The sequence below is a fragment of the Salvia hispanica genome, chromosome 2 (genome assembly GCF_023119035.1).
Source record: "Salvia hispanica cultivar TCC Black 2014 chromosome 2, UniMelb_Shisp_WGS_1.0, whole genome shotgun sequence".
Taxonomy (NCBI): domain Eukaryota; kingdom Viridiplantae; phylum Streptophyta; class Magnoliopsida; order Lamiales; family Lamiaceae; genus Salvia; species Salvia hispanica.
The window spans coordinates 11,430,993-11,454,568 of record NC_062966.1 but is presented as its reverse complement, the minus strand read 5'-3'; the positions used below and the strand labels follow the sequence as shown (position 1 = coordinate 11,454,568).

The window sequence follows — 23,576 nt, the reverse complement described above, 5'->3', positions numbered from 1 at the left end:
CAAGGTTCTTGTCAATCAAATTCACAATTTCACATGCACATTTATTTTAAACCAGGACAAGAGTAATGGTGCTTTATAGTATTTGTCGCATTTATTTATTTTAATTTGGAATTCCTATCTAATCATTTTCTGAATTCTGTAATCAAAGCTATCACCTGAAAATTTATTTTAACTGTTTTTTATTTAATTAAAACGGTATGAAAGTTTTAGCTGTCACCATACAATATATGCTTACATTAGGAAATTTGTAATTGCTATCTGGCTTAAGTACTTCGGTCCCCAACATTAAATTATAATAAGATATTTGAATCATAATATATTCAGTGGGATCCTACGTATATTAATTAAGTACTTTATTTTGTCACTATTATATTCTTTTTCCCTTTCGAATTTTATATAGAAAGCTAAACGAAAAAGAATGCGATTATAAAATTTATGGAGTAGTATTTGTTTTGTTATACGGAGGTTATCGATCCAAGAAATATTCTAAACCGACATGCATTTTCCACACAATTCATTTTTATATTCATGAAGATAAACCCAATACTAATATAAACATGCTATAAAGAAGTAATTATTTGAATCAATAATTGCTTGCATAAGAAAATGATCAAAACGGTCCACCGTCACAGGACTCACACAGTGTAAAACAGCTATTTAATGTACAGAGAAAAAGGAATAAGAGAAAAAATAAATTCAAATAATTAAAAAAAATATACTCCTATAACAGTTAGTTAATAAAAACATATCATAAATCAGACATCCTCTTTATAAAAAAAACCTAAAATATTAAGAAGTTTGGAGTATTTTAACCTTTAAAAATACAAAAGTAAATTATATTCTAAATTCAACTACCATTTGCCATTTTTTTCTATTCATAGCCCGCGTCCATGCAATTGCAATTAATTAACTATTGAGTATTGATGGAGTTTACTTTTTTGTAAATATACTTCACTTGCCAAACTAATTAATGTAAACAAATGGCTCTCACTCATATAGTCATACCGTCCTATAAATTTCATTAAATTGGATTACTTTTTAGTTTTTTTAATTAAATTCGAATATTGGATGACTTTTCAAAATATAGGATTGATATTCTTTTAATTTTTGGATTAAACTAGATGTCAGGGGCACACGAAGTTTGTGAGATTGTTGCTTTTTATCTTAATTTTTGGGATTAATTTAGCTCACAATATACATGAATTAACTATTCAACAAAAACTACTCCACAAGCCAAGTTTCTAAGAGCATCCGCAATAGTCGGTAGGCCAGCCATAGGCCAGCCATTCTCTCCCCTGCCAGCAACACTAAAAAAACCACCTGCCACATCAGATTTAGGCCAGCCATAGGCTAGCCATAGGCCAGCCGCAATAAAAATAATTCAAAATATACTACATTTACGGAATTAAATTTACGACACATATACTGAAAAAATTCGTTAATTTTATTTAAATAAAAAAAAGTACATTAACCAAAAATAAAAAAAATTACATAATAAAATAAAATCCGGGCTTCCACACACGAGCCACCGCCCCACTCTACTCCTCACTAATTTATTAAAAAATACATTAACAAATGTTAGTATGCTTTGAATCCATTATAGTTTGCCGCTAGCCGACGGTATGACATGTTTCTGTTTTAGGTCTTAAATTTGTATTGGGTCTAGCCCGTCGTCTATGTGCCTATTTAAAAATTACATAATTAAAAAAAATTCATAAAAAAACATTTAAAAAATACATTATATATTTTTTTTTTTTTTAAAATTTAAAAAAATTAAAAAATAGCGCTGGCCGATCGCTGGCCGATCGGCACGCCACAATGGCGGCCAGCGCATCGGCTAGCGCATCGGCCAGCGCAACGCGATCGGCTAGCCCACGCCGAAATTTTGGCCGATTTCCCGCTAGCCTACTCCAATGGTTCGGCTAGCCGATCGGCTAGCCACGTCAATCGGCTAGCCGATGGCTAGCCTACCATTGCGGATGCTCTAAGAAGGGGATTGGCATTTTGGAGTTGATATACTGTATTAGACTATTAGTAGTTCTCCAGTTTTCTAACTTTGTGGATGTTATGAATCAAGTTATTAGAAAAATGAGATTTTCAACATTTTATATAAATTTGTGAATACAATGTTTGTCATCATTCAGGACAAAAGGAAAGGGGGTCCTGGAACAAGATTCCAGTCCATGAAATCAAAGTTGCAGAATAGAGAAAAAAGAACAATTAAGAAAGAAATCTTATGATAATTTAGTTAATTCTTTTGAGAAAATTAATAAGATACCTTAGAAAATAAGAGAAAAAGACAATAATGTACTAAAACAAAAAATTCGCATATCCATTCTATATTTTGTAAATCATCCAATTAAATTCCAAAAATTGAAAAATTATCCAATTTAATAGGAGTACTACTCCAGTATTCGGAAAAAAAAAAAAGATTCCGTATTGTGAAATTCAAGACTAGATGGGGTGAGGCACGACTCCCGGTGTATCTATCTACACTCTTATCACCTCTTAATTACTTATATACAAACCTAACAATCCCTAATTTCTCTATACGCTTGATTGTTGCTTGCTGCTTTCTATCTTGTTATCCAGGTACATGATTTGTGATTTCTTTTGGGTTTGATTAGGTTGCTTTTACCAATTTTTGATTCAGTATATCAGTGATTTTGATGAGTGAAAACATGATCTTTTCTGCCTTACTGAAATGTTAGATTGAGGCCTTTCGTTATTGTTATATATACATCTATAAGAAGATTGTGAGTAGCAATGCCCCTGGGAACTTGAACAATTGACAAATCACCTCTCCAGCAATTGAATCAAATTCCATAACGTTGACTAATTAGAGTCAGTGTGTTTGATTGCTACATGAACTTATATTTGTGTTTGTGCCCGTATAGAAGGAATTAGAATTGGGCTGAAACAGTGTACAGGGATGGATTCTTGTATGATCAAGAAAAGGAATTTGTTGTTTGCTTACTTTTCCAGGTCTAGTTACACACAACATGTCGTTGGATGTTGCCAGAGCTGAGCTTGCACTTGCTATTGTGTATCTCAACAAAGCTGAAGCCAGGGATAAGATATGCAGGGCGATTCAATATGGCTCCAAGTTTTTGAGTGCCGGACAGCCCGGCACAGCACAGAACGTGGACAAATCAACCAGCTTGGCCCGCAAAGTCTTCCGTTTGTTCAAGGTTTCACTTTTTAACCAGTTTCAGCCTGTTTTTAAGATATGCTGCAGTAACCTTTTTAGGTCAAGTGTGTTCAATCTAATGAGTACTACTGTATGGTATGCACAATTGCTTTAACATCAGAGCGCTTTGATTTCCTTTTTTGTCGTGACCAGGTTTCTGTATCTCATAATGTTTCAGTTTATCAATGATCTCCATGGCCTCATTAGCCCACCAGCTCCCGGAACTCCACTTCCTCTCATCTTGTTGGGAAAGGTAATATCTAATTAATTTGTACTAGTATATCTTTTACCCCATCCTCACTCGTATCTTACCCTTTGAGTTGATTTCTCTCGCAGTCCAAAAATGCTCTCCTGTCCACTTTCTTGTTTCTGGATCAAATTGTGTGGCTGGGTAGGACAGGTGTATACAAGGTATATCTATAAACATCTTTAGTTGTTCATTGGAATTTGTATGCTGACCACAAGTTTTTTTTTTCTGAGCAGAACAAAGAACGTACTGAACTGATCGGAAGGATATCTCTTTTCTGTTGGTTGGGGTCTTCTGTTTGCACCACTCTGGTTGAGGTATCTGTGCTGATCTTGTTCTATCCTTTTTGGCAGCAATGTGTTCTTATTAAACTGAACCTTTTATTTTAACTTCCTTGTTTCTTAAGACTGGTGAAATTGGAAGGCTTTCTGCATCAATAAAGAAGTTAGAAAAGGAACTGAAAAACACCGACAAACATAAGGTTTGCATCTCTAGAGCCTGGAATAGTAAATATATCTGCAAAATTTCAACCTCAGTTCTAGTTAATAAGCTTGTCGTGCTACTCCAATGTTATTTTATTATTCCAGAACGAGCAGTATCAGAGCAAGGTTCAAAAATCAAATCAGAGATCTCTGGCCCTTGTTAAAACCATCCTTGATATTGGGGTGGCCGTTGGTTTGCTACAACTGGCTCCTAAGAAGATCACCCCTCGTGTCACCGGAGCCCTCGGATTTGTGACATCGCTCATATCCTGCTACCAGGTAACCCTCAGTTTTTTCGTTCACACCATGTTTATGAGCCTCATATATAAAGTCTGTACTTCATGATTAATGGTTTGCGCCACCACAGCTGCTCCCATCTCCGCCGAAGACAAAGACAAGCTAAAGTGATGGTAAACAAAACCAGGATGTCACGAAACAATGAAGGTATTTGAAAAGCTGTTACACGAATTGGAGCAATTCGCTGAGGGGTTTACTCTCAGTTCTGGTTGTGAATTGTTTGTCTGTAAACATTTATACCAATAATATATATAGCTTCCTATATTATGTTGCTGTGTTGAAAACGATAGTGTTTTACTTCAAACTAGTGCAGTTTTCTTTTACTACTACTTTCTATTGAAACTTGGTTTTTCAGCTTCTATTTGTTCCTTCGAATTAGTGCAGTTTTCTTTTACTACTACTTCCTATATTATGTTGCTGTGTTAAAAATCTGTTGCAAATGAAAGAAAAATAAATATAAAGAGAATTGAAACCATTCAATTCAATGAACCACTCCTATTACCAATAACCTTATGGATTTCTATCACCTAAAAAGACTATGCTAAGAGAATAAAGAAAACAGGAGATGATTTTCGATGCAACCATGAGATGGTGCACCCACAGACCGATTTATATCCAACAATCCCCGTTGGCTGATTCTTCCCAGGGCCCCATTTCGTATTAGGTGCTGCTGGAGTAGCTTTTTTCTCCAAGTTGCACTTCGTTCATCGAACAACTTGTTCACCTACGACCAAGGGCGGGTGCAGAAAAAAATATCGATAAGGGCTGAAATTTATAAATTTTGTTTCAAAGTATATTTTTGGGAGGTTTAAATCATTGGTAATACACAATAATGTACACTAAATTCAGATATATTTCAAAAAAATTATAAAAGAAAGTAGTGTTAAAAAAGAATTCATTGAGGGCTTAGGCCCTTCCTCTCTACCACATGGGTCCGCCCCTGCCTACGACGTGATGCTTCTGTATCCTCTCATAGTACATTGGAAGGCGGATGATCTCATGGATCTCATTCAACAATACTTCTTCGGTGATGTTGTCTGTGATACTTTTCATGATGTTCGTGTATGTTTTGATATCATTCGGGGTCCCTTTGTCCACCCTGACCCTCATACAAACCCACACCTTTTCCTCAGACTTCCATGAACACTCAATAATTTTACCATTGTATACCGATGCATCAGGCCCATCATCAGGAAAGACAACCCTATCATCCATCAATTTCTTCTTCCCACACTCATGGAGATAGAGTAGCTGGCGACTTTCAACCATCTCAAAGAGAAAGTCCACTGAATTCATTTCAGGATACTTCCACTTTAAGAGACCCTTGTCTGTCAGCTTCACATAAGGATCATCCCAACCCTGGAATATAAGACCATCTGCATTGTGAGAAAGATTCGGAATAAACCCCTTCAACAGCTTTGTCACAGTAGAGAGAAGCCAAAAATCTTTCCTCCTTACCCTGAAAGGCTCCAATTCATATCTATAGTAGGGGTTTTGGCTCTTATGTATGTGTTGTCTCTCAAAATTCCGAGGCTGGATGATTTCCTTCTCGACCATTTTCCAACGCTCATGAAACGGTCGCTCTACCAGGGATTCATGATTGTAGGCCATCATATCATAGATAAGGTATCTTCTTTCTTGCTTGTGTGTATCAGGCATCGTATCGATCACCATCTCCCCATCAAGTAAAGTAAAACGATGGTATGGTTTCCCGTCCCTGCAAGGGAATCGCATTTGGACTCTGCGAAATTTGAAACGCCTATCTATCAAGTAGCATCCATCCATAGTGATAAGCATCATGTATCTTGTACGGTCAGCTTTCCATGTCGCGTAGTAGTAACATTGCCTTAACTTCTGCAAATTCGACCTGGCGAGAGAAACTGGATGTGAACCAGGAAACTGCAGAGTTCCTTTAACCACTTTAGGCATCATCTTCATAGCCTGGTAGACCGACTGCTGCATCACCGCTACTTGGCCATCAGGAATTTTATCTCCCAAAAGGTCATCATTTGTCAGTGTTGCCCGTGTCTCATTAGTCTTATCCGGAGGAGCTGTAGGACCTTCATCACCGTCGTCATCAAGTTCAGAAGATCTTTTCCACTCTGGGATTGGAGGGCAAACAGCCACCTCTGGTTTCTTCTCATGATAAAAATCATACAATGCATCAATGTAGTCCGGTTTGTAAATTCCCGGTGGACGTGCTTCGGAAAATGTCTTGATTGCCTGAGTAACGGACATAGCAGGCATTGCACGCACGAGAAAGTGGACGATCATGTATCCAGTACGATTATGCCCGTGCGTGCAATGAACGAGAATATGCCTTTTCGGTTGCCTAGGCTGATACAGAAACTGTAGGACCTCATAAACAAACGTATTCACATACTCATTGTTAGGCACAGAATCACGCCCCGTGCATTTAATCTTGACATGCTTGATAGATGCATTAGTCCAGTCCTCGGCATTATAGTATCTATCTGAGTTGGTCAAATCAATGACCAAGCCTATCTTTCTATTAAAAATTTGGGTTGATCGAGCAGCTGCTTAGATGAGTATCTTTTACCAGGTGGAATTTCATCATTGAATGATTCATCAAGAGGAACTTTTGAAGGGATGAGAAAGCCTGCAATTTCATGTCCATAAGCAGGGCAGCCTATCCAACCTGGAGGAAGTCTACTGTTAGGTTTCCTCCTTTTAGATTGATATTCATAAGATGGTATGTCGTCGTGACGCTGTATGCGCATCCTTAGGGTCCTTCCCTCACGCACACGCCGTGCAATTGAAGCACCACTCTGCGCACTATCTTCCTCATCTTTTTCTGGTTCAGGGAAGGCATTCACGTCCATGCAGGCAATCATTCAAGTTCCAGTCAGTCCAAGCAACCGGAATCCAAACGATCAGGCCGCCGAATCACCGGATAAATCGAATCGCAGTTCAATTCCGGCAAAAAACCCTAGAGAGAGAAACAAAGCGAGAATGATCGCAGAGGGAGGGAAACACGTAGAAGCACGAGAATAAGTTATTGATTCACACGCGATAACTTTGCCACTCAACATAACCTACAATTCCACAAGTTTACATGGACTATAAATCAAGTCGACTGGTTTACTTTCATCATGCGTGGAATATTAAAAAATTACTCGTTAGTATATTGTTTTTTTACTCTATGTACCATAAAAATAAGAATTTGGGTTTAAATATACAATTAATAAAATAGGAAAGAGATAGAAAAAAAGGTGAATAAATATTACTAATAAGAAAAATTACCATACATAAAAGTGAATTATATTTATAGAATAAATAAAAAGAGAAAATATAGGAGTATCTATTTTTTTTACAGGACATAGCGATATATTTGACCAGTTAATAATATACGTATAATATCTAGTTTTAACTCCAATACACAACAAAAGAGGACTATCATTGTAAGTATTTTTTAGTATTCCGTAATAACGTAAAATATATGAGCATCCACATCCGTGTTCTTAGCTAAAAGCATAGAAGTGGATCTGGATCCACTTTTACTTCATGTCCTTAGCTAAGAGCACAACACCCACATCCGTGCTCTTAGCTAAGGACAAGCTCAAGGGTCCCATCATTCAATTATTCAATTTAAATAATTCAATTACTAAAAATATTTCTACATTATAAAAATATATTAAAAAATAAAAATTACATAATTAAAATCCTAAAAAATAAAAATTACATAATTAAAATCTCAAAAAATAAAAATACATAATTAAAATCATAGAAAATAAAAAAATACATAATTAAAATCCTACAAATTAAAAATTACACATGTGGAAGAGTAGTCCTCTATCCCCAATTGCCTTTTGAGACCTCGGATCATTTGCTCATGTGTTGCAAGTTGCTCCGGAGTCATCTTAGACGTATCGTTCAAATAGAGTTGACCCAAGAGGGTCCACAACATGTTGTTCGGGGGTGGAGGAGGCACAAAGGGAGCGGGAGCGGGAGCAAGAGCGGGGGCGGGGCGGATGGAGTCGAGGCGCGACGGCGGATGGCCGTCGCTTCTTCTTTCCTTGCGGCCGGCGGGAATTGCTCGGGCCAGCGTCGGGGCTACCCAAGTTAGTTCCGGCAAACTGGGTAGCCACATCATCGGAAGCACCGTCGGATAGGGCTACTGATCTCGACCGTTTGCTTGGAGGAGTTGGAGGAGGATGCTACTACGCCGCCCCTATACTTCGGATGTTGGCGCCCCTCCTGCCAACAATCGAGGTACTTGAACGCTTTGAACTCCATGCTTTGGTAGGTCACCAAGGCGGCAGTGATGATGTCGAGCTTGCTCGTGCCGCTTCCCGCCAACCGTTCTTCCTGGAGGTAATACCCATGGAACTTACCGATTGCGTCGTTGTATCTGAAGATGCAATTGCGCACCATACTATCATTGCGATAGATGGTTTCCCCCGGTCGGGTTTCATTGTAAAGACGAGTGATGCGCCACCAATACGTTTCCCCGGTTTGGTTTGTGCCAACTTTCGGATCTTCGGAGACTGCCAAGTAGACTTTGAACATTGCCATCATCTCACCCGGAGTGTACGGGGTGCGGGTGCCACGAGTAGGAAGAGTAGGAGTAGGAATAGAAGTAGGAGTAGGAGTAGAGCTGCTGCTCCCTCCCGATCCTGATTCGGGTGCCCACCCGAACCCGGAGGCATTTTGGTCGTGCACCGGGTAAGGACGGTAGCCACCCGAAACTTGCGAACCTTAGGTTTGAGGAGGGGCCGTAAATTGCGTTTCCGGACGAGGGAATGAGTCGGAGTCGATCAATCGTGGTTCCAACTGCGAATGCCGGAGGGGTGATCGCCGGAGCCGAACATTGTGTAGTGTGATGGGAATTTAGATGAGATAATATGAGAAAAAAAATGAGAGAATGTAGATGATTGAATAGATGAGAATGTGATTTTTTTTTGTGTTAAGTGAGGGTATTTATAGATGAAAATGTGAATTTTGGAGAAAAAAAATTGAAATATAAATTAAATGTGGGTAGAAAACGAATATAATTTTTTGGGAAGTGGAATTTTTTAAAAAAAACTTTTTTTAAAATTAATTTCGATTTTTGTAAAAAAATTAAAATTTTGAATATGCTAACGGCTATGCCGTTGGCCAATCAGAACACGCCACGTAAGGGTGCTTAGCGGCACGGACGTACTCTTAGCTAAGAGCAGCCGCTGGCACGGACGGACGGCTCGCAGCGGCGGATGAGCTCGTCCTTGCCGCTGGCATGAACGGACGGACGGCGTTTTGAGCACCGCTGCGGAAACTCTAATCTTTAAGAAAAGAGGATCCCCAATTCCCCATGAAGAATAATACGTGAACTCTTAGAAAATTAAGATCGAAGATATAAATATTCTATGACTGTAACCATTACTAGAAGAATAAAATATTTATTTTATATCACTTGGAGTTACGGCTAACAATTTTTGTCACGATGACATGATAATCCCACGAATCCGCACGAAATTAATAGATTTGGGGCAAAGCTTATTGAATTCGTGTTCTTATCGGGTCGATTCGTTAAGAACATGAAATTTTCATGTCGTGTTCGTGTTACCCGTTAAGAAATAATAGTATAATATTATTAATTTTTAGTATTTTAAAAATAATACTATATTTTTGTAGGATTTTGTTGCTGCGAATGATTTTATGTTAATGTTTATCATATCATATTATGTAATCGGATTTTAGATTTTTAATTACACTCTTAATGATTAGAGTCAAGGTTTTGTAACTTTTGTTAATCAAAGGCAGTTTTTATCAGGTTTTAACCATGTTATTAGGCTGTGTTGTTATAGTGTCGTGCCTTGTACGTGTTTTTATCGTGTCGTGATGACCCAATATGGTTCGTGTCGGGTTCGTCCGTGTTCGGGTTTGAGGGTAACAGGTCGGGTTCGTGATTGGGTTTAAAGTTTTCTTAAAAGGTCGTGTTCAAATTTGTCTTTATTGGGTTAGGTCGTTAATATGTTGATCCGATAACGACTCAACACGCACGATTTGCTACCCCTACTTGGCGTAGTTGGTGTGAGATAGACTGTGTTTTCAAAATATTTTGTGATTGTATTTTCAATTAATATTCTATTTTTTGCTAATTATGTTTATTTACAAAATTTCAGTTTTTATTTTTATTTTTATTTTCTGTAATTGTATTTCCAATTTTATATATTCTATTTTCCGCCAGTTATGTTTATTTATAAAATTTCAGTTTTTATTTTTATTTTTGTAATTGTATTTTCAATTTTATATATTCTATTTTCTGCTAATTATGTTTAGTTACAAAATTTTATATTGTGGTAAAATAAGTACTTTTATATTGTATTGATTAGTTTGTAAAATAAATATTTACGTATATAATTTATCAATAAGGATTTGTGGATTTTTAATAATAAGTACTCCATTAAATATGTAGATATATCATATCATGAGAAATGATAAACTAGTATTTATGTGAGTACCATTTATGAGCAACACGCTCATTTAATGCACGTTTTGTATTGTTTGTTTTGATTTATAAATTTAGTTTAATTTTATACATAAAAATTGATATTGATATTTTAATTTTACAATTTTTATAGAGTAAAAATCAAAACTTGATTTATTATTTGATTTATTTATTTGAAGTTATAGCAAAAATGAATAGATTAAACCTTGATGTTTATAAAAAATCCCGCTTAAATAAGGAATGAAAGAACAACTAAAAATAATATTTTGTCAACTTAATATTTTGCCAAAGTTGACGACAAAGAAGATATTCTCTCGTTCAACAAAGAAGAAAAAGTAAATAGACTGATATTACATTAAAAACTATGAATTTTAAAATATAGTTTTAAATATATAAACTAAAATTGATACTTGTAAAATGTCGGATACATAAAAATAAGAGTAAAAGCCAAAATTGGATCTGAACATATGAGGGAAAATTACACTACACATACAAAATGTTTCATCAATGTTTTAAATTAGTACAAAAAATTTTAAATTAGCATATATCATACAAAAAATTTGATTAGTGTTTCAAATTAATACATTCCGTCAAATAAAACTAACGCCGTTAACTTTTCTTATTTTTCATTCTTCATTCTAGTCCAAAGTATTTTTCTTATTTTCCATCCTATCACTCCGCTCCAAAAATCCCCAATAGAGAAACTCGTGGGATTTGCTGCAGCGAGAATGTTTGCCGGAAATCAAAGGGAAATATATGAGGAGAGTTTACTACTGCATAGGCTTTTGATGGTTTTGGCAGTGTTGCCGAGTTTCAGCAATTTCCTCTCCCTCTCTCTCCTAAATATTTCTCTCTCTACAAAAATACAGATTACACAATCTGTCCTAATATTTCCTCCTCTCTTTCTCCTCCTCTTACTCTATAGATAAAGGAGTATAAAATAAATTAATACTCCTACACTTAACACTCGTATAATTTGTTATACATGTCGACCTATACATACATCCGTATATCGTACGTATATGTGGTTTGGAGGGGAGTGAAGGATGAAAAATAAGAAAAAGTTAACGGTGTTAGTGTTATTTGACGGAATGTACTAATTTGAATCACTAATAAAATATTTTGTATGATATATGCTAACTTAAAACTTTTTGTACTAATTTGAAATATTGATGAAACATTTTGTATGTGCTATGCAATTAGCCCAACATATGATCATTTTATAATTTTAGTCCTAAACTTTATCTTTTGGATATTTTTGGTCCAAAATATATGAAAATTTGATCATTTTGGTCCTCCGTCAACATACATTTTCGTTAATATTTAACGGTCAACGATTTTAATTATAATTTTGACCAATTAAAGTTGTTAATTATGATTGCGTACACCCTAATTATATCCTTATTATTTTAATAAATTTCATTTAAAATATATAACAAATAATATAAAAAAACAAAAATGAAATATACAACCCAATTTAATTAATCAATCATCTCCTTAACTAATCCCGGTAATGCTCACCAACATTGATCCCTCTGCCGCGCCGGAACCCCCTTTCTCCTACTGCCACCCCGCCGCCGCCACCAAACGCAAGCGCCGCCCTGCCGGAACCCCAATTGTAATTATATCCAAAAATAATCTAGGGTCGTTCTACTTAGTGGGGATGCCGACGGCGTTTTTGATGGGGTTTTGGATGGGGATGGGGTTCAGGAGGCTGTGGAGGGGGCTGCTGGCGGTGCTGTGGAGGACGGATTGGAGGGAGGAGATGGAGAGAAGGAGAGAAGTCCGAAAAAAGGGATAATGTATGTGATGATGGTGGTGGCGGTGCTGTGAGGACGGAACCCTAGATGTAATTATTTCCAAAAATTAACTGAAACTAGCAGATCCGGATGTGGAGGTGGTGTTGTTGTCGCCGAAGACGCTGCTGGAGTCGGATCGGTACGTGTGTGAGATCTGCAACCAAGGGTTCCGGCAGGGCGGTGCTTGCGTTTGGTGGCGGCGGCAGTGCGGCAATAGGAGAAAGGGGGCTCCGGCGCAGCAGAGGGATCAATGTTGGTGAGCATTACCAGGATTAATTAAGGAGAATATTGATTAATTAAATTGGGTTGTATATTTCATTTTTGTTTTTTATATTATTTGTTATATATTTTAAATGAAATTTATTAAAATAATCAAGGATATAATTAGGGTGTAAGTAATCATAATTAATAGCTTTAATTGGTCAAAATTGTGATTAAAATCGTTGACCGTTAAATATTAACGGAAATGTATATTGACGGAGGACCAAAATGATCAAATTTTCATATATTTAAGACCAAAAAATCTAAAAGATAAAATTTAGGATAAAAATCGTAAAATGACCATGTGTTTAGGATCAATTTTGGCCTTTACGAAAAAAAAATAAAAAAATTCCCCCGGATTGAAAACTAATATACGGGCCAGATTGCAGAAGCTAACTCATGACACGTGCGAAGCCCAGATTGTATCATACTCTCTAGTGTCTACACGTTCAAAACGGCAATCGCAAACGAAGAGGGAAGAAGAGAATCAACAGAAACCCTAGATTACTTCTCCTACTGATCCAACTACTTCTACTACTACTCTCAAAATGGAAGCAGACGCTATTATCGGGGACGAAGAGATCTACGCCAATGGCCGGGACGAAACCGATTCGCAGCGCCACCGCCCCATCATCAGCGGCGAGCAGCTCGACATCGAGGCCTACGCCGCACTCTACACTGGTCGCACGAGGACTACGCGCCTCCTTTTCATCGCCGATAAATGCGGCGCCCCTTCCATGGAGCTGGAGGCTCTGCGGATGGCGTACGACGAGATCAAGAAGGGCGAGAACACGCAGCTCTTCAGAGAGGTTGTCGGGAAGATCAATGGCCGATTGGGCCCCAATTACGACCTGGATAATGCCTGGGCCGATGCTGTGGATCGACGGGCCGAGTTGAGAAAGGAGAAGCTTGAAAATGAACTCAATGCTTACAGGGTATGGTGTTTCCCCTCTATACACTCTATTATACTTTTATTTTTACTGAAATGTCAGTTGAATTTCATAGTCTTGTGTGAAGTCTACCATGATTTTAAGCTATAAGTTGTGAACGCTGGTTTTATTTGGGAACTGTAGAATAAGGATTTATGCTCCCTCCGACCCATAAAAATAGGGACTTTGGGGACAACATGAGTTTTAATGCGAAATTGGTGAGTAGAAAGAAAAAAATTGATTAGAGTTTTGTCAGTGGAGAATGAGACCTCATAGAGAGAAAACTTTGCCAAAGAAGTGGACTAATTTGGGATAAACCAAATGAAAAAAAAAAGACTATTGTTTGGGGATGGGAGAGTAGGATTTAGGGTCGGTTCTTGGCCACTTGTTGGAAAACTGGTTATAAGGAAATTTGAAAAGATAAAAAAGAAAAGGTAACATTGTCTGGCTTAGGAATATGGAATTTGCTAACGATTGTTGTTATTTTGTTCATCTTCTCAACATATACTATAAGGTAATACCTTGTGTGTCTGTTAGACGAAGAATCTGTTAAGTCGCTTCTTATTAAATAGATCCATTCTTTGAATTCTTCACTAGTTTATTTTGCATGAAGTTGAGAGATCTGTGTTAGGCCTGCAGAAACTGCTCCCAACTCTTGTTATTGCCGCATGTTTCTGATTCATTGATTATTAAATTATGCAGTGTGAATTAATTATAACAATTAATTTGGTTGGTGTTGGTTGTAACACTTAAATATTCGATTTCCTGAAACTCTTGATAGTAAAATCCAATGAGCATGATCTCAAAATTTCCAACTCTTAGTAGCTTAATATTTGGCTGTCTTTTTCTTGTTCTACTTAGCACCCTCACTTTAATACTATCTTTTGCAGACAAATTTGATCAAAGAGAGCATTCGGATGGGGTACAATGATTTTGGGGATTTCTACTATGCACATGGTCAGCTTGGTGAAGCATTTAAAAATTATGTCCGCACACGTGACTACTGCACAACCTCGAAGCATATAATTCATATGTGTCTAAATGCAATTCTTCTTAGCATTGAGATGGGTCAATTTACTCATGTTACAAGTTACGTTGGCAAGGCTGAGCAAACTGCAGACGGCTTGGAACCTGTTACAATTGCAAAACTGCGTTGTGCTGCTGGATTGTCTCACCTTGAAGGGAAAAAATATAAGCTTGCTGCTCGAAAGGTTTGTCTAGAAAATCCTTTCCTCATAAAGTAATTGCCTGCCAGAGAATATATTGTTTGTTGTGGTTAAGCATGCCATGTAGAAAGAGCAGAAAATTGGAGTTGGCTGCTGAAATTTTATACATGTATAGGACTGCTCTTATAGTTCTGATGCTTTTGGGTGGTATATACAGACTTTTTTAAAGGTAGAATGCTTTATAGTTTACAGAGACTTACCATGGGTGGTCGCAATGTGAGTATAATATATCATGCATGATTGAAATTCATATCTTAACAAGTTCATTGATATATACACCCTCTATGGTGCTTGAGATGTAAGATTTTTATTGTCTTTGCTTCATATATTTTCCCTTGACTTTTTATATTGATATTTGCAGTTCCTGGAAGTTGGCCCAGAACTTGGGAACAACTACACTGAAGTAATTTCACCCCAAGATGTTGCAACATATGGCAGTCTCTGTGCACTCGCAAGCTTTGACCGTTCAGAACTGAAGGCAAACCCTTACCTTGTTTATATTGTTCTTAAATGGTCATTTTCTATGATTCAGGGATTTTATGACCTTGTAAATTCTTACCCTTTGAATTGTTTCAATTTTCCAGAGCAAAGTCATCGATAACACTAATTTCCGAAACTTCTTAGAATTGGTACCTGAGATAAGGGAACTCATTAATGATTTCCATACCAGGTAACTGAGTTTATGTTGTTCACTTCACGCTATGAGAACTATATACTAGATTCTCTTACATAGTGATTACCGCCATAGACAAGTAGATAGAACACTCTCTTTTATGGATAAATAAACAGAAATTGTTAAAGGCCGTGTCACGATGGACTCGAACTCGAGGCCTTTGGCCTCGGGCATTAACCACTCTTACCACTCTAGAACTCTTTTGATAAGAAAGCCGAGCCAGAAAGTTTAAAAGAATTAACTACTACTACAAATCAATTTTGAAAAATCCCCCAGCTCTGTGCTGATTCATAATGAAAGAACCAAATAGAAAGAATAATCCGCCTAAACTTGCATCTCCAGTTCCTTAATTGACTTGAGATAGTATGTTTTACTATGCAGCCATTATGCTTCTTGCCTGGAATATCTAGGAAATCTCAAGACAAACTTGTTGCTTGATATCCATTTACATGATCATGTGGAAACTCTATACGAGCAAATACGCAGCAAGGCTCTGATCCAGTACACACTTCCGTTCGTATCTGTAGACCTTAATATGATGGCAAATGCTTTTAATACAAGTGTTACAGGCCTGGAGAAAGAACTTGAAGCCCTGATCACTAATGACCAAATACAGGTAATCATTTGCATCCGCTGCTTGTGTAAATACACTCGGGATAACATGTAACTAATGGGATGATCCTGCAGGCTCGAATTGACTCCCATAACAAGATTCTTTATGCCCGGCATGCTGATCAGAGGAATGGGACGTTCCAGCGCGTCTTGCAGACTGGCAATGAATTTGATCGTGAACTCAGAGGAATGCTTTTGAGAGCAAATCTCATCAAACATGATTACAACCTTAAGGCAGCACGGAAACATTAAGTGGGGGGTTGGTGTGTATGAAAAATATTGCTACTTTGGTGGAATGAAAATTCAAAGTCTGGAAGATTAACAGGCTATGGAAGAGGAGTGTTGACAGCGTTGAATCTTCTGTAGCTGGTTATTGCTTCAATCAAGTTAAGCTTTTGGATAAGGGGAATGAAAAGGCCATGGGAGCTTGTCAGCAAAAAATGCAAATCAAAATGATTCTTGAAGATTTTCAACTTCAAGTTCAGAGCCTTTGATTTGTAATCCCTGTAGATTCTTGTTCATAGTCTGAAATGTTGCTTTGTCCTTTTCTTCCAGGCTACTTGGTGCAAAAATATTTAAATCATGGTTAGGTGGTACTACTATATAAACAATAATCTGAAATTTCCATTCAAAAAAGTAGTCTTCGTTTTTACTGTGACCCGGCTTATTATTGTTAATGGAATAGAATATGAAACAATGATGTATACCTTTTACATATATTCCCTCTTTCACACCCCTTTATTTATCTGTTTCTTTACTTATTGGACCAGATGATGAAACAATGATGTATGCATAACTTTGTAATAGCTACAGAAGAAAACAAATTATAGTAAGTGAGACTATGATTATGCCGTGAATAACATAATTTTAGTTTATATTTATTAAATATTATGGAAACATTATTTGTTAAATGCTCTTGGAGATAGATAACTGAATCTGGAACACGTAGTCCACGCAAGTGGACTAAGTAACTGAGGCCATTTACTTTAGCTTCAATGTCACATTCACACCGACCTTCCTAGTTAATTATGGCGTTGTACATTAAGCAGCACAGCTTGTACCATATCCATTCTAATTAGCTAATTAAACAGTAGTGCAATCTTAAACTCAGATCTTGAAGCTCAACACTGTCGCTGAGTGTAAAAATGAGATCTTGAAGTTGGGAGAGAAAATGGGGCTGTTGAATCTTCCGTCTTCCAAGAACCGGCACGCGCGCCAATGGCGGGTGCTGGATGCTATTATGGGGTGCTTCTTCGCGGCGGTTCTGCTCTTCTTCCTCCTCGTCTTCACTCCACTGGGCGACTCGCTGGCGGCATCGGGGCGGCAGACGCTGCTCCGCTCGGATCCGCGGCACCGGGGGCGTCTGGTGGCGCTGGTGGAGCAGGGGCGTCAGGCGGTGGCCATCGACGCTTGCCCCGCCGATATGGTGGATCACATGCCCTGTGAGGATCCCAGAATTAACAGCCAGCTCAGCAGGGATATGAATTTCTACAGGGAGAGGCATTGCCCTCGCCCCGACGACACGCCTCTCTGTTTGATCCCGCCGCCGGACGGCTACAAGGTTCCCGTGCCCTGGCCCGACAGTTTGCATAAGGTCAACTCAGTTTCATTCTTACTATTTTTCTCTTCTTAATTAGTTTGGACGTGTTGGCATTGGTTTTACAAGTTTACTTTAGCTTGAAGATTTGAATATGTGGCTGTGAACCTATGTGTTTGAGGTTCTACTTATGGACAGAATGTTTGTTTAGTAGTTGTTGGAACAAATTGAAGTTGAATCTTTGGTCTTGCTTGTTGGGAATCTGCAATCTGAATTGTTGTATATATATGCAATTCTCTTAATTGTTTTGATTGGTGCTTCTATATAGCGTTGATTAGTATATGCATTTTTGCATCTAGTGCCAAAGGTATTCTGCAGCGACTGCTGCCTTTTTTTTGGTAATGAAGTACTTTAATAGTATGTACTATGTTTTCAAACTATTGAGGAATATCTTTACAACTCAGTCTGCTATAAGCAATTGAAAGCTTGATTCGTCTCAAATGATCATTAGTTTTGTGTTTTCTACTGCAGATATGGCATGATAACATGCCTTATAATAAAATAGCAGATAGGAAAGGCCACCAGGGATGGATGAAGAGAGAAGGTCCGTATTTCATATTTCCTGGTGGTGGTACAATGTTCCCAGATGGAGCTGAACAATATATCGAAAAGCTTAAACAGTATATTCCTATAGCTGGGGGAGCTTTGAGGACAGCTCTCGATATGGGATGCGGGGTAGGGATTCCTTCCCTGTTTCCTTGTAACAGCTATTACTGAATACAGGTCTTGAAAAATCTCTATCTCATTTTCTAGGTTGCTAGTTTCGGTGGATACATGCTCTCTGAAGGCATATTAACTCTTTCCTTTGCCCCAAGAGATTCACATAAAGCTCAGATACAGTTCGCTCTGGAGAGAGGAGTACCGACCTTTGTTGCCATGCTTGGCACACGTAGACTTCCGTTTTCTGGGTTTTCTTTCGATTTGGTCCACTGTTCTCGATGTCTGATACCTTTCGCTGCATATAGTAAGTCCTCTTCCAAATAGTTTACCACTACCTCGTAAGTATATAATACTGTTCCTAACGCGTATTATACCTGTGCAGATGCTACATATTTTCTTGAAGTTGATCGGTTACTTCGGCCAGGAGGCTACCTAGTCATATCTGGACCTCCTGTACAGTGGCCTAAACAAGATAAGGAATGGGCTGAGCTCCAGGCCGTTGCCAGATCTTTGTGTTACGAGCTGATTGTCGTAGATGGGAACACTGCCATCTGGAAGAAGCCGATTGGGGATTCATGCCATCCCAACCTTAATGAATTTGGGCTCAACTTGTGCGATGAGTCTGATGATCCTAGTTTTTCGTGGTAAATATGCATCAGAAGCTGTTTGTTCATATCTTGCATCACCTTTGATCATATTTTGGTATAAACTTATAACATGTATTCCAAGGTGGACTCAGTGACTATATTATTGTTGCATTCTCGTTGAGAAAAGGATTTAATATTATTAATTTGCAGGTACACCAAGTTGAAGAAATGTATTAGCAGGACATCCTCTGTTAAGGGAGAATACGCACTCGGAGCAATTCCAAAGTGGCCTGAGAGATTGACAATAGCTCCTTCGAGGGTTAGTATTATTAAAAATGGAATCGATGTGTTTGAAGCTGACAAGCGAAGATGGGCAAGGAGGGTTGCTTACTACAAGAATTCTTTAAACATAAAACTGGGAACTCCATCCATCCGAAATGTCATGGATATGAATGCATTCTTCGGAGGTTTTGCAGCGGCCATAATATCTGATCCTGTTTGGGTAATGAATGTCGTTCCCGCTCGCAAGCCGTCAACCCTTGATGTCATTTATGACCGAGGACTAATAGGAGTTTTCCATGATTGGTGCGTGGAAGTTACATGCTCCCTTTACTCATTATTTCTTTAGCATTTATCCTATGTGCAGTCTTTTTGCATAGAACTTGTGCTTATACATTTGTTTATCTAGTGTTCAATGTGGCTTGTGATTTAGTTCAGATTCTCCATATCCTTATTATATGTCCCAAAGTATTATGTATTTAATTGATATTGGATATATTTTCTTTCTGATGCTTGTAGGTGTGAGCCTTTCTCAACATATCCTCGTACTTACGATTTGATACATGTTGCTGATATCGAGTCTCTTGTTAAAGATCCCAGTTCGGGAAAAAACAGGTATACTATTTTTTGTTCTTATTTCTGTCAAACTTGTGACCATTCAAGCCGCTCCATTGTTTTTGAGGAACTCATCTGTTTAAGTATCTATAATGCAATTGAGTTGCTTGGCTCGAAGTTTGAGTTGAATAAAACTTCCCCCATCCACGAAAAGTTTGCCACAATTTCCTTTTCGCTCAGTCCACAAAATCTCCACTTTCCATTTACAGTAAAAGGATCCACACGACTCACCACCATTACCACACATATTAAGTGGGAATCTTATTCCATTCACACACGACCAACAATTTTATTAAAACCTGTTCCATCCATAACATTTGATCCCCACCATCATCGTATTTGCAGGTGTAACCTTGTCGATCTGATGGTGGAAATTGATAGAATGCTGCGTCCTGAAGGCACGGTTATCATTAGAGATTCACCTGAAGTGATTGACAAAATTGAATGGATTTCTCGTGCCATAAGATGGAGGGCCTCCATACACGACAAAGAACCCGACTCACTTCAGAGGGAGAAAGTCCTGGTAGCAACGAAGAAATTGTGGAAGTTACCTTCTGGATCCCAGTGAAGCTAAAACCGTGCTAGTCCCATTGTAAGGTAGGTACTCTTGTGCAGCTTTGGTTCCAAAAATACATTACAATGACTATTCTTGGCAAGGACTTTTTTGATGCTCTCACATATTTCACTTGCACCTATAGAACGATGCAAAATGTAAAATACGAATGTCTATGATGGCCCTTTTACATTAGGAAGTCTGTTAATAGTTGGAATTTCAAATTTATGTCTCATTACATTGCGACTGCAGATTGCCTAGATGGCTTTAAATGTATGATGATAGATTGATAGTCAATTCAAGATATTTGTTGTTCAATGGTACACTCATTTACATAAAATGCTACTCCACATTCTGAACCATTTTGCCTTTGCTACTACTGGTCCTATATATTATTGAGCTAGATGAGGCTAGTTAGATCTTGTAGATATAGATGGAAAAATTTAGATATTTTTATTTTGCTTGGATTGACTATTTTAAAGCTCTCTTGCATCATATGATGTCAACACTAGAGTCAATATGTGATTACACTTGACTACTTGTTAAAAACATTATTGGAGTGTGTGTTTGTGTGTGTGTGTGAGAGAGAGAGAGAGAGAGGTGGGGGTCCCTAGTTTGTTTATGGAACTTGACAAGGTTGCTTCCTAGGATAACCTCATAACAATCCCATTTTGTTACTACATGTTTAGATCAATATAATGAATTTGCACCATTTTAGTCAAAATATATAGAGTTTGTTTATGTTTGACAACATTGTTCATATTTTGTTGAAAATTAGATTAAATTTCTGTTGGTTTATTTGAAATATAAAGATTGAAGTTTGATATTTGAGTTTAGAATAAGAGTAGGCAGATCTATCTTAGATGAACTGCATATTTAATGATAACTTATTAAAGCTATTTATTTAAATCTCAAGTTATCTCTTTCTCATTGAAATGAAACAGCCCCCACCTCCATGGTAGGCTCCTCTGCCCAGACTATGACCTACATTTAATTCAACTTCGACCTATACTTTGCTTGCTTGGGATTTCGAAACATGCTACTACTACTAATAATTTTTTTTAATGTTTTCTTAAAATTTGCATCGTAGCTTCATTATGATTCCACTTTGATGGTATGGCCTGGGTGATTATGATCATGATCGTCATCGCCTACAGATCAATAGTAAAATAAAAACTCGTGTTATTCTCGACTTCATTTTGATTAATCCAGCTTTGAACTCGCTTCGATTTACGAAATAAGCAGACTTGAATAAGTACTATTACCTCCTTGTGAGAATCTTCAAGCCCTGAAATTGGAAATTTTTTTTTGTCAAAAGTGTGAAAAGGATCAATTTTCTTGTGTTGAGATCTACAATATCAAGCTTTTCTAGGAGAAGCTTCATTCATTCCTGTCACTCAACAAATATAAGGTCATTTCATTGACAAACAATATTGTTTATCTAAGGTAATTTATCTGATTTTAAGAAATTGGATTATCGGTTTGATTTTCTACTTTAATGTTATACGGTGGAAATGATGGGATGTCACTTTTGTGAACCACTCTGATCAAAATTAGTGGCAATAATAGGGTACTGGTTTTACAACTTAAAGTTACCATTAAATTGGGAAATTTAAATGCGTATAAAATAATCCATTTCCTCATTTTAATGGCTCTTTAAAGAGTTTCATGAATGGCATTGATTTGAAAAGAGGTATTACATCTGCGCCATAATACTATAGTAGATAGTTCTGAATAAGTAGTTAAATTAATCCTTCCTGATTAAACCATAATTCAAATGGGACATAGATATTGTATAGCACCTTGAAATGATTAGTGTATTAATTTATAACTAATAAATTGTAATTAATAACATTTAAATCATTTTCACCATGTCTACCTAATGGCGTGACATAGCAGCGTCCATTCCAACATATTGATGAGGCTACATCTATAAACGGATAGTTATTGATTAAGATGCTATAAAAATGAAATTGAGTCATCTTCTACATAATTTATCAGCGATAATATATGTCTTATTAAACCTAGAGTAAAGGCTAAAACCGATCCTGAACATATGACCATTTTACGATTTTGATCCTAAATTTTATCTTTTGGATTTTTTGGTCCTGTACATTTCAAATCGAATCATAATTGGTCCTTTGTTTACAATTCCGTTAATTTTATAACGGTCAACGGATTTAACTCAATTTTGACCGATTTAAGCATTTTAATTATTTAATAATCAAAATTATTTTCTGTTAAAATTAAATTGAATTTGATGACAGGAGGGTAAATCCAAGTCCAACGACGGTGTAACGCCAACGCTGCCGAGCACGCCTTCTGGAGTCCTCAAGCGGAACACTTCCGAGAAGTGGCGGCCGCCTGTTGGTACGGCGGGAAGCGTGGGCAGCCCTACCCCCAAATCCGACGCTATAAAGGTGAAACTCCATAACCAAGCACAATTTGTTCATGCCGATGAGGTATCTACTCCCAATTCGGCTAAGCAACAGAAATCAGATAACGATCAGGATTTCCTCAGCCTGGAGTGTCAACAACAAAGAAAAACTAAATAATTGAATCCAATAGTTTAGGAATTAGTAGGATTTTGTTTTTTTCTTTCTTTTGATTCAGTGTTTTTTGCTTCTTGTAATTTCAATTCCTTTTTGCTGAATTCCAAATTGCGATTGAAGCGCCGTAAAAAAATGGAAATTGTACTTTTTGTTGTGTGTAATTGAATTGTGAAATGTGAATGTGAAATACCGCACGGGGCTCCGTCCCCTTGACGAAAGACGCCAAGGACCTCAGGAAGGCCGCCGCTGAGGCGTTCCAGCTGAGGGGGGGTTTTGCGGGGAAGGGCGCGGCGGAGTTCTCGGGGGTGTGCGAGGTGTCGGGAGTGGCGGGGCTGGCGGAGGCGGTTCTTATGTCACTACCGCCGTTGTTGGGGTGGCGATTCAGCTGGGATGAGGTGGAGAGAGATGCTTAGGAGTAATAAATTAGAATAATAATTAATGAAATAATTAGTGAGTTAAAAATTATAATTAAGAGCTTTAATCGGCCAAAATTGAGTTAAATCCGTCGACCGTTATAAAATTAATGGAATTGTAAACGGAGGACCAATTGTGATCCGATTTGAAAT

General features: G+C 37.6%; 3 protein-coding genes and 1 pseudogene across 3 annotated transcripts; 3 read left to right on the top strand and 1 right to left on the bottom strand.

Moving 5' to 3' along the window:
• Positions 1-2,424: 2,424 nt before the first annotated feature.
• LOC125203601 (peroxisomal membrane protein 11C-like) lies at positions 2,425-4,577 on the top strand. The gene is made up of 8 exons (XM_048101989.1): positions 2,425-2,592; positions 2,986-3,191; positions 3,369-3,443; positions 3,527-3,601; positions 3,674-3,754; positions 3,844-3,918; positions 4,025-4,198; positions 4,287-4,577. The coding sequence occupies exons 2-8, from the start codon at positions 3,003-3,005 to the stop codon at positions 4,320-4,322; spliced, it is 705 nt and encodes a 234-aa protein (XP_047957946.1). The 5' UTR covers positions 2,425-2,592; positions 2,986-3,002; the 3' UTR covers positions 4,323-4,577.
• A 335-nt stretch (positions 4,578-4,912) lies between these two features.
• Positions 4,913-7,071, bottom strand: LOC125203767 (annotated as a pseudogene).
• Positions 7,072-13,147: 6,076 nt separating this feature from the next.
• LOC125203760 (COP9 signalosome complex subunit 1-like) lies at positions 13,148-16,819 on the top strand. Its single transcript, XM_048102198.1, has 6 exons — positions 13,148-13,662; positions 14,547-14,867; positions 15,244-15,360; positions 15,467-15,552; positions 15,937-16,171; positions 16,243-16,819. The coding sequence occupies exons 1-6, from the start codon at positions 13,276-13,278 to the stop codon at positions 16,417-16,419; spliced, it is 1,323 nt and encodes a 440-aa protein (XP_047958155.1). The 5' UTR covers positions 13,148-13,275; the 3' UTR covers positions 16,420-16,819.
• Positions 16,820-17,161: 342 nt separating this feature from the next.
• LOC125203759 (probable pectin methyltransferase QUA3) lies at positions 17,162-20,776 on the top strand. The gene is made up of 7 exons (XM_048102196.1): positions 17,162-17,761; positions 18,236-18,439; positions 18,518-18,728; positions 18,807-19,068; positions 19,222-19,596; positions 19,810-19,905; positions 20,251-20,776. The coding sequence occupies exons 1-7, from the start codon at positions 17,339-17,341 to the stop codon at positions 20,471-20,473; spliced, it is 1,794 nt and encodes a 597-aa protein (XP_047958153.1). The 5' UTR covers positions 17,162-17,338; the 3' UTR covers positions 20,474-20,776.
• Positions 20,777-23,576: the final 2,800 nt, after the last annotated feature.